We start from the raw sequence: 16,325 nt of genomic DNA on the forward strand, positions 1-16,325 counted from the left end.
CTGATACTGCACCAATCAGAAAAGGTTTATAGTCTCTAATTAATGGCTTTATTAATGCTTAATAAATCACTTACTAACAATGAGCAGCTTGAAATCCTCCTGCAAAGAACTAACCTCGTTAATTAATTAGTGAGACATCTCCAGGGGACTGATTGACCACCATGTACAAGGCTGTTTATTAACATACACAGCTTCAGGCTTATTATGTTTGCACCATTTATGAACTTATACATGGAGTCTGACTCACTGTGGATCTGTGAGTGAAACTTACACTGGTCCAAATGTAGAGAGAGCAATGGCTGATGGGAACACATTTCATCTATTTATTTTTACAACATTTTGAAGTGAAGAACTTTCCGTTCTGTTGGTTGAATAAAGACTGTTCCATCAGTGTGTCCTGGTTAAATCAGTGCTCTTGTAATAATCAGAATCAAAATACTTTATTGATCCTCAGGGGAAATTAGGGTTAAATTACAGCTGCTGTAACAGCAAAGAACAGAGAATAAGAAGTAAGATTATAAAGATAAAGATAAAATTTAAAAATATGTCCTTATACTATGATATATAAATAAAAATAGCAATATGTAAAGAAATAAGTGGATATGTGCCTCTGCTATTGAAAAGTGATAGTTAAAATATACAATATAAATATAAATGCAACAATATATGGAGTAATAGCAGTTTCAAATTGCACTTGTCTGAACAGTATTGCACAGAGAATAGAAGTATTGAAGTATTGCACTCGTTTGTACTGTTGTGTCAGAATCGCAAAGTTAGAATAATATAATAAGAGTAAATGATTAAATTAAGGAGTAAGTAACGTGTGTCCAATCTGCATGTGTTCATGTTAATAATCAGTTTCTAGGTCCAGGTGTTCTGGACAGAGCGGCAGGTGAAGGACTCTCGACATGTGATCTTCACAGGATCTGTTGTTTTGGCTCGTTCTGCACCAGCTGTGCCAGATGTCATCACACAGAGACGGTCGGCCTGTGAATTAATCATTAACGTCTGCTGTGGTGTGATGGTCACACCGAGATCAGAGGCCAGCGTATAGAAATACATGTTTATGGATCAATTATTCACTCATGATTTTAAGAGAATTTAAAGGAGAAATCAGAGAGTTTGGAAGAAGATTAGAGCCACGTTTAAATTTTTGCTTTGATTTCTATTTTTTTTTCTGTATTCTGACTTTAAACTCTGAATTTCTGACTTTCCTTTTCTAACTTTTTCTCTCTGAGTTCTGAGACTAAAGTCAGAGTCCTCAAAAAAAAAAGAAAAGATTTTAAATGTGGCCCTAATCCTTTTCCGTAGGGGCGTGGATCTGTAAACATGTTGATTATTGTTCATAAAAAAACACACAGCCTATTTTAAACTAGGTTAAGATAAAGTGTGTGTAGCGATAAAGGAAAGTGTGTTTACATGGAGCTGCAGTGCAAGTTAATGTTCACCAGTACAAACAGTGATATGAGCCCATAAAGCCGATGATAGCTTATCTGTAACCTGGTTTTCAGTGCAGTGTGTGTGTGTGTGTGTGTGTGTGTGTGTGTGTGTGTGTGTGTGTGTGAGGACAGGCTGTAACAGTTCAGTTGGGTCAGCTCATATTTCAGCAAATATTTACAGAGCTGAGAGTCATGAACAGACGAGGAGGAAGACATGAAGAGACGAGTGTGGCAGAGCAGAGATCCTGAGATCTGCTGTGTTTTCATCAACAGCAGAGCGGGGGGGGGGGGGGGGGGGGGGGGGGGGGTTGTGACTCAGTGAAACGTGTCTGCAGCCTGAGGGGGAGGAGCCTCTGCAGGAGGAGGGAAGTCACAGCTGCTGGTTTCTACGGTGACACGGATACAAAACAGGCGCTGCGTGTTCTCACTCTGCAGGATGTGAAGTGACACATGATGAGTCAGTGACAAACTCATGGTCACATGATGTCGACTCATCACATGATTAAACATAAACAAACTGTTTTCGAACCGAGTCATGGTTTATCATTTGTTACATATTCTTTTATTTTTATTCCTTCCTCCTTCAATGTAGACGTTCAAACTTTCCATGACTCTGAGTGTCTCTAGAAACAGCTGCAACTCAATGTCTACTTTCTTCTTTTAAAAAAATAAAGCTTTGTCTAATGATGAAGACCATGTGATGTGCTCAAAAGGTTCAGTAGTAGAGACAGAGTGGAGCTTTCTGTTGTTTTTAAGGTCAAGAATCAGCATCAGACTCAAAACCAGAGCTCTCAGTGTAGAAGTACATGTAACCTCACATGATGGAGGATGTTGGAGGATGATGGAGGATGATGGAGGATGATGGAGGATGATGGAGGAGGATGATGGAGGATGTTGGAGGATGATGGAGGATGTTGGAGGATGTTGGAGGATGTTGGAGGATGTTGGAGGATGATGGAGGATGATGGAGGATGTTGGAGGATGATGGAGAATGATGGAGGACGATGGAGGACGATGGAGGACGATGGAGGATGATGGAGGATGATGGAGGATGTTGGAGGATGATGGAGGATGATGGAGGATGATGGAGGATGTTGGAGGATGATGGAGGATGATGGAGGATGATGGAGAATGATGGAGGACGATGGAGGACGATGGAGGACGATGGAGGATGATGGAGGATGTTGGAGGATGATGGAGGATGATGGAGAATGATGGAGGACGATGGAGGACGATGGAGGACGATGGAGGATGTTGGAGGATGTTGGAGGATGATGGAGGATGATGATGGAGGATGATGGAGAATGATGGAGGATGATGGAGGATGATGGAGAATGATGGAGGACGATGGAGGACGGTCTGGTATCGTGACATGAGATCCTAGACGGTTTCAGAATCATTATATGGAGGTTATACAGATGTTCAGCAGGTGTTTTACAGTTTGACATTTTTTCTTTAGTTAATGAATGAATGAATGAATGAATGATTCAACAGGCTGTAGATCAGCTGACTTCTCTCTGATCTCACTCTCAGATAAGTTCAGTTCAAAGTTTGTTTTAGAGGGAAACATCACACGGCGTTGAAGAGCGATTAGAGAGATATGCCCCCCCCCCCCCCCCAGGCTGAGGTCACTCTCTGAACCAGGTCATGGCCGTGTGAAGACGGCAGCTGCTGATAAACAAAGAAAACAGAGCTGCTGCACAAACGAAGGTCAGGCCTCAAACCCCGTCTCCACAGTCCGTGTGATAACAACGTGGATCATAAAGCAGAACGACTCGGCGTTTTATCTGATGGTGTCGTTCGTCAGAGCCGGAGAACACGTGTTCCTGTGGAGTGTTTAAACTTGACACACTTTGCTTCACCTGAACTGTGTCACTGAGACACACCTCCATGTTGGAAAATCAATCTACAGGAAGCAAAACTGAACAACTGATAAATGAAATATAACAAAATCAAATAATATTTAATAAAAATCGAGGGCATTATTTATGGTGTGTGATCAAAGGGATGTTTCGACTTCAGATTATTTTTACAACTTGATAAGAAACTGACTTGCTGATATGAATGTTGTTGGAACATCTGTGTTTAATTGTGCTACTGTTGTAATTAAACCTGTGAATAACTGGTCTGAGTCTCTGGTTGTTCTGCTTTCAGGAAACATGAGCTTCAGTGAACTGACCACAAACCATCAGACTCATGACGAGCTGCAGCTTTTACTGTTTTTAACTCGGAGCTGAAAACTACAGAAGAGTGACGCATTCGCTCAAGAATAAAAATCCGCTCAGTTTTTCTGAATTAACAACATAATTATCTCAGATTTAATTCTAATTTATTTTAATGTTATTGTTAATTTGGAATAAACTGTTGTTTTTATTAAAAATAGAATTAAAATTATAGGATTTTTTTATTTCTTTAGGAAAACTTTTCTCTAAAAAAAATAGTTTTTTTTGGAGATTTTTTCAGTTTAGTTTTTTTTTTTTTTTTTTTACTTTAACTTTTCTCAAGTGAAAGTATAAAACTGATGCAACATCTGTGCAGCAGCAGCAGGAGGAGGAGGAGGAGGAGGAGACCTGGCGGGGGGAGTGTCTGTCTGAGGGCGGGGGGGGGGGGGGGGGGGGGGGGGGGCTTAACGGTCCCGATATAAAAGCACAGGGAGACCTCTGGAGCAACAGTCTGTTGTTTTTCTGCTCAGTCTGAGACAGAAGAAAAAGAAGAAGAAGAAGAAGAAGAAGAAGAGAAGAGAAAAGAAGAGAAGAAGAAAAATAACTTTCCCTCTTGTTTACAAACTTTTTTCTGGAGAAACAAACATGAGTCACGTCGACGTGAAGAATCTGAAGCCCACATCTTTTGAAGACGAATACTACGACAAATATGAATATTACAACTTAACCGACAAGTACGCAGGTGAGTTTTCCACACAGGTAACCTTCCACCTGGCCGTGAGGCGGCTGACAGGCGTGTTGAGTGATGCATGTGTCTGTTACAGAGGGCTCAGCCCGGAAAGGCAGAACCAAGAAGGAGGCCAGTGACAACACCAACAGACCCAACCCCGCCGGGCACGAGCGCAAGATCGTGGACAAACTCCAGAACAGCGAGAAGAAAGCCAAAGAGTGACCAGAGGTGAGACTGTCTCAAACCACTCTTAGATCTGTGTTGAAGAGCGGCTGTCATGTCTGTGTTTGGTGTAGTTGCTGAATCATTATTATTATTATTATCATAAATGCTCTGTGATTTCAGAAATCAGTACAAACTTTAAATATACACATTTCTAAATGATGTCTGGTGTATGAAACTTTTTGAATGTTTGTTAAGTGGCAGGAAAAGTGTTAGAAAGACTTGAGAGACAAAGAAGTCGGTTAAAGGGGCGCCCCCTGCAGGTTGGATCAAAAAACACATTTTAAAATCAGTGTTAAATCTTTGTTTATGTCCGATTAAACTTCTGCCGAATCTGAGAATGACTGTCGTGTTTGTGTTTGGTGAAGTTGCTGAATCGTTTTACAGGCGCTGGGATTTCAGACACCAGCATGAACTTTACAGTGGCAGCATTTTACATGATGTCTGGTGTATGGAACTTGCAAACTTGGAAAGACTTTGAGTGCTGAAGATGTTTTCATGTGTGAGACAAACCAGTCGGAGGTTAAAAAATCTTTTTCCTGAAAGTGTCCCTCAGTACACAAGGGGGCGCTACAGGTTGGATCCAAAAAACACATTTTGAAATCGGTGTTAACTCTTTATGTTCATGGCCCTGTGCTGAATTTAAGAGTGGCTTTTGTATTATATTAGTAAAAGTTGTTGAATTATTTAATTTCCCCTGTGCTCACATACATGAGTAAATACTTTAAATTGGCAGAACTTTAGAATGAGGAGGCAATTTGTAGATACGTTTAAACCATAGACTCTGAATAAGGTCTCAACATACTTGTGATGTGTTTAAGGGTCTGTTGTTAAATATGACAAACATTCTTTTAAACTGGGGCGGTTGGTGCGACTCAAAAGCAGATTTTTGTGCTGAAATAAAAGTTTCCTGTTTGTTCACCATGTGCTTGAATGTGAGAGGGGTCATTTATTTAGTGATTGGTAAAAGTTACAGGATCATTTCATCTGCACCATATTTCCACAGATACTTTAAATTAGCCAGTTTATAAATGACGTCTGGCAAAGGGAACTTTTAAGGAAGTTGGTGTAAATCAAAAACGTTTCCAGGCTTCATTTGCACGAAGCTGCGAAAACATTCGAAACCATGAAAGGAACTGCAGGAGACGTGACCTCGGTCTCATAAACGCTAGTTATGGTTTTGCATAGACATGTTTTTACCACAGTGTGATCTCATTTCTCTGACGCAGGGCAACTCGGACGGCTCATCCCGGACACCGACCACGGCCTCCTTGGCGACGGACAGAACGAGACGTGCAGACGGCAGGAAGGAGCGTCTTTGAGCTCCGATGGGCGAGGTTCTACCTGGGCGTGAAGAGGAGCCCGCAGATCCAGATGTTCCAGCTGCTGCTCCTCCAGTGAGACGGGCAGCAGACTGAGGCTCCTCAGCCTGTAGGTGTTGTAAAGCACTCACCTGTGGCGAGGTGCACCGGGTCCCTGTTTGGACCGTGACGGTGCACGGTGGTGGTGGTGGTGGTGTGGTGTGGTGTGGTGTGGTGTGATGGTAGTTGGGTGATTTTCTGTGTCTCAACAAGTTTCAATGGATTTTTAAAAGAAAAATATTTTTTACAATTAAAAACTTTTTAAGTGACTTGACTTTGTTTCTTTTGTCTCTTTTGGTTTTTTATTATTTTACAGTGTCAGAGTTCAAAGTTCACACTAATTTACAGGTGAATCTTGATTTCAGTCGAGCTGGATTTTACACCTCAGTACAAATCTACAGTAACAAGGTGGGATGAATGAATCACTAAAAATAAGTAAGAAATCCAAAACTAATAAAACCTGCCACAATAAATTTTAGGAGACGATAGGAAACAGAAATGCATGAAATGAGTTGAACTGGTCAAGATGAAAACTGAGGATCACTCAGGTTATTACAGTTCATCCTCAGATCATCTACAAATACATTTTATGAATATAAAATATGAGAGCTTTAAATATTATATTGTATCATATACTTATAAATCATATTAAAGATCATGTGTTGTAAAAATAGTGTAGCACAAGTTTATTTTACATCCCTGGAGTCCTGAAGCTCGACCGCCTCTGATCATGTGACGGCAGCTCTTCGGTGTTTGGGTCCAGACTGGTTTAAAGGTCACACAACAGGAACCAGAACCTCGGCGTGATGGAGAGATCCAGAGACTTTGTGAGCTCAGACCTGAAGAGACTGAAGTCTGGATCCACCAGCAGGTGGCAGCAACTGTCCAACATCCACAGTCTGGACTCACTGCAGTGTGTGTGTGTGTGTGTGTGTGTGTGTGTGTGTGTGTGTCTTTAACACCAATGAGCATTAAGGAGTGAGTGTGCGGTGCGTTCGCTGCCCCTCAGTCCACCATGATGTCATGACAGAGCTTGTTTGTTTGACCTCCAGCTGTTTGCTGCGGTCACACTCTCTTCACAGAGTTTTCATACACAAACTTTTGGTTTGTCGGAGCTGCAGTTTTAGAAAAGAGGTTATGCAACAGTCTGGAGTTACGTAACAAAGACAAACTCAGACTCAGACTGAACTTGAAAATGTAAATCAGAGGGTGAAACTGATTAAAGGGCGACTTCCACTAAATACTGATGTTCTTTATTCAGCTCCAGCTGCCGGAGTCTGACACACGTCGTCCGTCTCTCGTTACAGTCACAGTGAAATCCCATGAAGCCCAGTGAGCATGTCAGTGTGGAACATTTCAAGTTGCATTTCTTTGACTTAACAAAATTTAAACCTTTTCCGTTTTGACTCTTGACCATCAGTTACAGGCTGGAGATCAGTTTCAAATCGTCTTTTACAACATATCATGAAATCACAGATCATCTTCCCTCATTAACAAAACAATCAACAAATCCTCAAAGAAAGTAACTGTCAGATCAGATGATGAAGAGAATTGTTCTTAAAATAAAGGCAAAAAGATGTTTTTAAAGATGTAGTTGATTTGAAAAGGCCATACACACAAATCCTTTAATATTTTGTTATTTTGAGGCAACAGAATTGTCAGGTTTTGCAGTTATAAGGAACCCAAAGCAGATCATCAGAGAGAAGGTGAAATCAGTGATTTATCAAGTGAAGGAAAAACAGAAACTCACAAAAACCAAGAATCCAAAATACACCAGCCGAAATCCGAGAACGAAAGAAAACAGTAGAGAAGAGCGAACGGGGAGAGAACAACCGCAGAAAACAGGAACCAGGACGAAGTGACGAAGACAAACTGGAGCACAGAGACTAAATACACTCAAGGGAGGCAGGTGATGGAACACAGGTGAAACACATTAGGGCGACAGTCAAACTGGAGGGAAACAGGACAAAGACAGGAAGTAAGAGATGTCCCAAATGTCCAATCACAAAGAGTCTTCAAGGCGAACTGTCATCTCTAGATCAACGTGTCGACCTGTGAACAGCAGCCGAATGTGTTGAATAATAACTCAGTTTGTTTTTGTTTTCCATATTTTTTTGTGGTGTGTGTTTTCTTTTCTTTGTCGTGTGTAAATGTTTCCTGAAGAATAAAACCAAACCAATGAACCTTGAAATATTTGAGTGTTATGTCAAACACCTGAACGCACCATCAGTCTGGTCTCTGTGAGGACGGACTGTCTCCTGCGGGGAGGAGGAGCAGGTCCGGCCCGACCTTCGGTTCTCTGGAGAATCCTCCTGTTTGAGTTACTGACAGTTTCATAAGTGATGTCTGAGTTCACCGCAGAGCATCAGTCTATTTCTGTGTAATCCTGACTTCCTGTTTGGCTCTGGGTGTTTGAGTGTTGCATTGATGCTGCTGAGTAAATCTGCCGCCGCCGCTCAACAAACAGGAAGCAGAGCGGAGTTCGAATCCCCCCGTGCAGCAGGATCTGGCTCCGCTGCCGGAACAGGGATCAGGATCATTTAAAGAGACGATCCAAAAACTTCAAGAGGCTGTTACATAACCAGCTTCATCATATAATACACACACACACACACACACACACACACACACACACACACACCCTCCATCATCTCCCCCCTCTGCAGAGGAGATACCAGTGCTTTTAGAAACTCCCCTGGTTGCCTAGCAACTAGTCCTGAGGATTGCCAAAAGAGACCTCACATTTTTCTGTTATGAGCATGATATGCTGTAAGTGTGTGTGTGTGTGTGTGTTTGTGTGTGTGTTTGTGTGTGTGTGTGTGTGTGTGTGTGTGTGTTTGTGTGTGTGTGTGTTTGTGTATGTGTGTGTGTGTGTGTGTGTGTGTTTGTGTGTGTGTGTGTTTGTGTGTGTGTGTGTGTGTGTGTGTGTGTGTGTGTGTGTTTGTGTGTGTGTGTGTGTGTTTGTCTTATGAACGGTGTCTTGTACTAGACACTTTATGTTCAATGTTAACGGCCCTGAAGCTGAGCTGATGTTTGTGTTGTTGTTATTTTTGTTGTTGTTTTCAAGGTGTTGCTGCTGCTGCTGCTGTTGTTGTTGTTGTTTTCGTTGCTGCTGTTGTTGTTGTTTTCGTTGCTGCTGTTGTTGTTGTGCAGCTGCTGTGGCTGGAAACTCTCCAAATTCTGCTGCTGTTGGTTTGTTGGTTTGTTTTTTGGTTTGTTTTTTGTTTGTTGGTTTGTTGGTTTGATTTTTGTTTGTTGATTTGTTGGTTTGTCGGTTTGTTTGTTTGTTGGTTGGTTTGTTATTTTGGTTGATTGGTTTGTTGGTTGGTTTGTTGGTTTGTTGGTTTGTTTGTTGGTTTGTTGGTTTGTTGGTTTGTTGGTTTATTTGTTGGTTTGTTGGTTTGTTGGTTTGTTTTTTGGTTTATTTGTTGGTTTGTTGGTTTGTTTGTTGGTTTATTTGTTGGTTTGTTGGTTTGTTTGTTGGTTTATTTGTTGGTTTGTTGGTTGGTTTGTTGGTTTGTTGGTTTGTTTGTTGGTTTGTTGGTTTGTTGGTTTGTTGGTTTATTTGTTGGTTTGTTGGTTTGTTGGTTTGTTGGTTTATTTGTTGGTTTGTTGGTTTGTTGGTTTGTTTTTTGGTTTATTTGTTGGTTTGTTGGTTTGTTTGTTGGTTTGTCGGTTGGTTTGTTGATTTGTTGGTTTGTTGGTTTGTTGGTTGGTTTGTTGATTTGTCGGTTTGTCGGTTTGTTGATTTGTTGGTTTGTTGGTTTGTTGGTTGGTTGGTTTGTTGGTTTGTTGGTTTGTTGATTTGTCGGTTTGTTGGTTTGTTGGTTTGTTGATTTGTTGGTTTGTTGGTTGGTTGGTTTGTTGGTTTGTTGGTTTGTTGGTTGGTTTGTTGGTTGGTTTGTTGATTTGTCGGTTTGTTGGTTTGTTGATTTGTTGGTTTGTCGGTTTGTCGGTTGGTTTGTTGGTTTGTTGGTTTGTCGGTTGGTTTGTCGGTTTGTTGGTTGGTTTGTCGGTTGGTTTGTCGGTTGGTTTGTTGATTTGTTGGTTTGTTGGTTGGTTGGTTTGTTGGTTTGTTGGTTGGTTTGTTGGTTGGTTTGTTGATTTGTCGGTTTGTTGGTTTGTTGGTTGGTTTGTCGGTTGGTTTGTTGGTTTGTTGGTTTGTTGGTTGGTTTGTTGGTTGGTTTATAAGGTTTGTTGATTTGTTGGTTTGTCGGTTGGTTTGTCGGTTTGTCGGTTGGTTTGTTGGTTTGTTGGTTTGTTGGTTTATTGGTTTATTGGTTTATTGGTTTGTTGGTTGGTTTATAGGCTTTGTTGTTTTATTTGTTGGTTTGTACTGGTGGAGTGAGGATGTCTCCAGTACACCCAGTGGCTTCAGGGTATCTCAGCTGGTGTCTTCATACAGCAAAACAACCTCTGTCACAAACGTCAACCACTGAATTCAGTCTTAAAGTTTCATTGATCCAGATTACTTGAATGTTACAAACTGCAACATGTAAAACAAATGATTGGTTAAAATCAAACTCGCTTCTTTCTCTCTTACATTAAATATTAATAAACCACGTCTCAATCCTTTCCAAACTCTAACTGAGGTGTGAGTGTGGAAACAGCTCTGCTGTGTATCAACAGGAGACGGGCTGCATGACGTCTGATGACAGTAGCTACAGCGCTGCAGAGAAAACATGAACCTTTATCCTATCATGTCTCTGTTGTACAAAGATGAAAGAGATCAGTAGATGAGTATAGACACAGGTGAGTCACTCAGCTCAGGTGTCACTGAGCTGCCTCCGTCACTGTTCTGGTGCGAATCCGTCCTCCATGTTTGTTGGCAGATGTTTACAGGCTCAAAGGTGAGAGAGCAGGAAGGTAAACATATCTCCTGTCACAGCAGCATGAAAACAAAGGCTTCTGCCAAAGAAACAGAAACAAGAAGAAGAAAACACGGAGGAGTGACTCCACTCGTCATAACAACGTTTCATATGAAGCATCATCGAGACCAATGATGCTGATGATCTGTCGTTTGATGTCGGATGAGTCGACAGAAAAGATCAAGCTGCTGTAATGAAACATCCCGACGGCCACATCTGATACCTGTTATTAAAGTGAAGGCGGACGTGTGTGTGTGTGTGTGTGCGTGTGTGTGAGTGTGCGTGTGTGTGTATGTGTGTGTGTGTGTGTGTGTGTGTGTGTGTGTGTGTGTGTGTGTGTGTGTGTGTGTGTATGTGTGTGTGTGAGTGTGCGTGTGTGTGTATGTGTGTGTGTGTGTGTGTGTGTGTGTGTGTGTGTGTGTATGTGTGTGTGTATGTGTGTGTGTGAGTGTGCGTGTGTGTGTATGTGTGTGTGTGTGTGTGTGTGTGTGTGTGTGTGTGTGTGTGTATGTGTGTGTGTGTGTGTGAGAGAGAGAGAGACAAAGGCAGAGAGACCAAAACAAATACGTATTAACAAGGAAAATCCCTTTCCTCCTTTGTTAACGAGTTAATTTGAGACTGAAGAAGGAAGAAACATTTACATTCTTCACTTTAGCAAAAGTATTAAAACCAAAATGTCAAAATAGTCGTGAGCAAAACAAATATAATCACAATATTCAGCTCTCAGATGTAGAGTAGCAGAAGTATGAAGTAAAGTACAAGTACCTCAACATTTTTCATCAGTCATAAGCCCCGCCCACCTGGACCCACCATCAGAACCTTCAGGATTTGGTTCCTCTGAGTGTTTTTACCTGAAATCTGCTTTATTTTTATTGGATTATGTGTGTCCATGTAGTGTGATCCACAGAGGTCAGAGCTGCTTCAACCGACTGAGAGGTCTGATATTAAAGTGACCTCTGACCCACACACACACACACACACCACACACACACACACACACACACACACACACACACACACACAAAAGGTGAAAACACACAGCTGCAGGTTTTCAATCCACATTTCCATAAATGAGGCTCAAAACTTTAAGAAAACACACAAATAAACAAAAAACAAAGAGTTTAAGATAAAAACATGCAAATAAAAAAAAACACAGAAACACATTAAGGAAACATCTGCACTAAAACACACCAGAGCTGAACAGCTGCTTTACACACATCTCAGTGTGTTTTCAGTGTGTGTTGTAGAATTGCTGGAGATGTTTTTCTTAATGTGTTTGGTGAAATTGCTGTGTTGCGTTCTCTCCATGATCGTTGCTCTTTAATGTTCCTCATTAGCAGTGAAGTCAGCTGATCTAACTGCAGGAGAGAGAGACAGTCTGTGCTTCTCCTCTATGTCTCTCTCTCTCTGTTCTCACTCTGCAGGTCTCTCTAATCTGACACTGCAACACTCATTATTATTATTAATGTATCATTACCATTATTATCATTACTATTATTATTATTATTATTAACTCGTGCTGATCTCATTACTTTTTTTAAAACCAAAAACCAAATTCATATGGTTTTAGTTGATTTTTAACACTAAACCAAAAATGAAAAATGAAAAATGAAAAATGAAAAATGAAAAATGGCAAATTAGAAATGAAAAAGAAAGACTAAATATGAAAATGAAATAATATGGTTTTGTTTCCAAACAAAAAGCGAGAAAACTAAATTTAAAAAATGGTCCAGTGTTGCTTCTTTAAAATAAATTTTCTAATTTCTCATTTGGCAGAGTCTGTCTGTAGCCTGCATCATTTCACCATGGAGACAGAAAGTGGAAGTGAAGTGTAAAAAAAGTCAAAATAAAAGCCAAGGTAATTAAAAGTAATTAAAGATCTTTTACTGTTTTGTACTTTTGATTGACACCATTGGTTCACTCACCCTGGTATCGCTCCTTTGCTTGATTAATATTACACTTCTGTGGCCTCTTGGCTTTTATTTTGATGTTTTTACACTTCACCTCCACTTCCTGTCTGACCTCACCCTGTAAAGTGAAGAGAGAATGTTTGCTCTGATTTAACGCTATACAAATAAAACAGTATTACACTGAATGCACCAGCTGTTAACCGTGTTCATATTGTTGGTGCAGCCTGTAAAAGGTCAACAGAGCAGGTCATGATCAGCTGCAAACAATTACAAACTCAAGTGTTTACTCACTAATTGCTCTTCAGCAGTAATTTATCTTGAATCACTTAAAGCTCGTTTCCAGTTTCTCTGCAGTTTGAACATCAGTCTACACACACTGATACCTGCCGACGGGAGTATAATGGTGACCATAATGATGATTACAACAGAGAATCCTTCAGTTATAACATGAGACAATCACTTCACATCAGTACACTGTAAAAAAATCCTAATTTTACAGAAAATAACTTTTAAGTCTGTAAAATGACAGAAATGATCTGTGGACTTTCTATGTTGCTTTAATCAACAACAAACATGATAGAAATGTTTAAATGTGTCCGTCCTTCAACAGTGACAACACAGGATCTAGAGACAGATACTAGAGTTTGTGCTTTTCTAATTTTTCTTATGAACTTACCAATTTTAATAACAATGAAAACACTAATTCACCAAAGTGACTGTTAGATTCATCATGAGGCAGATGGTAAATATGAAGAAACACAAACAACCTTTTCAATGACAACAATGAAGAATAAAACTAATGAACATGAGCTGTTCTACACTGACACCTGCTTCACCACCTGAACTGTCAGTGTTCAGTTCACACTAAAGAGTGTGTGAGGTCACACATCCGTCTCTGAGGTCACAGCATCACATCTATGAAGAGTCTGGTTCTGCTCCAGGTTGCAGTTCTGGTGGGTCAGTTCCATCTGTTTCCTGCTGAACACCGTTTCATGTTAAACTGGTCGATACTTTCACCTGTGGAGGAGGTGACTGAGCTGGAGCTGAACACGTTCTGCTCTTCACATGTTGTTACTGTCGTCCATCAACAACAGTGATGAAGTAAAAGGCAAGAAACTGAATCTGTGAACACTGAGGACAGAGAATAATAAACAACTAGAAAACTCCTGGAGAACCTTTGAATGTTGCTGCTGCTCGGTGCCTGAACTTCACTCCTCGTTTCAATCTGCACGAAGGACGTGACTTTCAGTTTCGTTCATGTTGTAGAGACTCGTCCTGACATTGACCTCAGTCACTGCAGCCGTCCCTCAGGAAGCCTGAAGCTGTGACGACTAAACACAACAACCTCACACTGATGGTTTAAACACAAATGTGTCCCCACAACCACAGCAAGACATGTACACACACATGTTCATGTACACACACATGTTCATGTCCTGACAGAAGTTGATCTGCTATAAAGCTTTACCTCTACATCCCCATAGAGACGATCGCTTCTAAGATCAAACTTTTATGACCTACCTTACCTCTTAACTTTTGGAGACTCTTATTTTGAAAGTGTCTGTGCTTCTGTGTTTGGCAGTATAAATTGCATACAATTTTGTAAACCTGGAAAATAAATCTGCAGTTTGTGCATGTGAAAACAAATTGTGCTTGTGGCAAAGAGATTTGTATTTGTTCAGACAGTGTGAATCAAAACTGAAGAAATGATCAGTGTTGATCCCTCCTGCTGTTTGTCAGTTTAGGCTGATTCTGTCCTTGATTAATTAATGTGTATTCAGTTAATACCAAGCAACACACCATGAATGAATGAATCCAAGTATTTGTTAAGTTCTCTGTGCTTCTATACAGGATATATTATATACAGTTCATCATACTGTTTGCCTTTTTTAAAAATCCTAATAAGTAACATACAGCTCTGATCATAGGTGCTATCTTCATCTCTAATGTGCTGTTCCTTAACTAGTTATGAAATAAGAACAATAAAGTCATTTGATAAACATGACTCAGTCTCTTTCCAGTCTGCTGAGATCAGTGGGGGGCGAGATGCTGTGATGCATTGTGGGGTTTGTAGTATCAACAACCTCAGGCTTCAGCCTTGCAGGTAGCACTCTTCCAAACACATTTAACCTGATATAAACTGATTGATTTCCTCACTGGTGTTAAATATCTCTGGTTTGATCTGAAGTGAATGTGAACATTGATGTGTGCAGGGTAGACGGCCGTCACTGTACTAGAACCCTCCCCAAGAAGTAAGGTGTGCAGTTACTGATCTCAAGAGCATGGAAGTTATTAGTAAGAAACATGTCAGATATTCAAAGTTACAGCTCTGAGATATAACTGGATATTTGTTGGTGTGTCCAACTGTATTTAACAAAGCCAAGGACCCACAGCAGCACATCACCTGTGAGATCATGATGATGCTGAAGAAGCAGGAGTGACAGTAGATCACCAGGTGATGGGGAACAGAATGAAGTGTTTCTGCTTTAAAAGCACCGTCCTCCAGCATTTAAGAAATGTAGGTCTTTAGTTTGGTTTTAAAGAACACATTGATGGGGCGAGTCTAAGATCAGCAGGTAAACTGTTTCAGGTGCACAGATGCTAAAAGCATCTCACTACACTTTGAAAATGCTCCCGGCACATGGAGATTTCCAGCGTGTGATCTGCTGGGATTGTGAACTAACAGCATGTCTGAGATGTTCTGTGAAGCCGGACCAGCAGCTGCTTTGTGACCAACAGGAGGATTGTTTCAATTGTATTCTGACAACAACAAGTAGCCAGGGAAAGTTTCAGAGAAGAGAGTTATGTGGTCAGATTTGTGGCTGGACCGCAGCAGCACTGACTGACTGACGGACGGACGGACGGACTGACTGACTGACTGACTGACTGACTGACTGACTGACTGACTGACTGATAGAGTTGAGTTTTACTGTTAAACCTTTGGTCAGCTGAAGACCATGTGACGTGAGTCATGAAGTTACACCATTGGTCTGTTGACTTGTTTTTACTGGTCTAGACTCCAGGTATTCACAGATCAGCGGATTTCAATTAAACTGTTTTCTTGGGCTGAAATATGAAATGTAGAAACCCAACACATCACATTAGGAGAGGCACACACACTGGAGACTCCATGAAAACACGATTAAAGCCAGAGTGCTACAGATTGTGGGCACATGTGGGCCTCCGTACAGTCTCTAACTGAATCACACATGTGGATGGGAGTCATTTGTTGTTCCCATTTACATACGGCAGCAGAAATCATAAATCTGTTCCTGAACGCATCGCTGAGGCATGAAGGAGGGATTGGAAAAAGATTTACAAGTGGGAGAGAAAATCCAATAACACTGTTACTGGTGTTGTACACTGGTGTTTAACTGGGATTTGTTGCCCCATCTGAACGGACTATTAAAAACATCAATCCGCATCTTTGAAATCAATGAGACCAATATGAGCGTGGAGCAGATCTGAGTCTGTCTCAGCTCTGAGATAAAAATCAGGAAATATGATCACTGCTCTCTCTGCCAAGGCTAAATGTGTTTACTGTGTGATACTTTTCCTCATGCAGTTTATAAAACAACTCTTATGTAAGCCGTATAGTACAGTCCTTTAGCACCTGGGATCCCTTGTCAGGGT

The 16,325-nt window shown here is 40.8% G+C and overlaps 1 protein-coding gene across 1 annotated transcript; it reads left to right on the forward strand.

Moving 5' to 3' along the window:
• The first annotated feature begins 4,141 nt into the window (after nt 1-4,141).
• On the forward strand, nt 4,142-6,183 carry nupr1b (nuclear protein 1b). Its single transcript, XM_056402646.1, has 3 exons — nt 4,142-4,343; nt 4,426-4,559; nt 5,783-6,183. Exons 1-2 carry the CDS (start codon nt 4,247-4,249, stop codon nt 4,551-4,553), a joined length of 225 nt encoding a protein of 74 aa, XP_056258621.1. The 5' UTR covers nt 4,142-4,246; the 3' UTR covers nt 4,554-4,559; nt 5,783-6,183.
• The last annotated feature ends 10,142 nt before the right edge of the window (nt 6,184-16,325 follow it).

Source organism: Seriola aureovittata, chromosome 17, assembly GCF_021018895.1.
Source record: "Seriola aureovittata isolate HTS-2021-v1 ecotype China chromosome 17, ASM2101889v1, whole genome shotgun sequence".
In the NCBI taxonomy this organism is placed as follows: domain Eukaryota; kingdom Metazoa; phylum Chordata; class Actinopteri; order Carangiformes; family Carangidae; genus Seriola; species Seriola aureovittata.

What these genes read in the sequence shown, in the direction of transcription:
- nupr1b (XM_056402646.1), top strand. Translation starts at nt 4,247, where the DNA reads ATGAGTCACGTCGACGTGAAGAATCTGAAGCCCACATCTTTTGAAGAC. An exon ending in CTTAACCGACAAGTACGCAG is followed by an intron (nt 4,344 to 4,425) that starts GTGAGTTTTCCA and finishes TGTCTGTTACAG; the next exon opens with AGGGCTCAGCCCGGAAAGGC.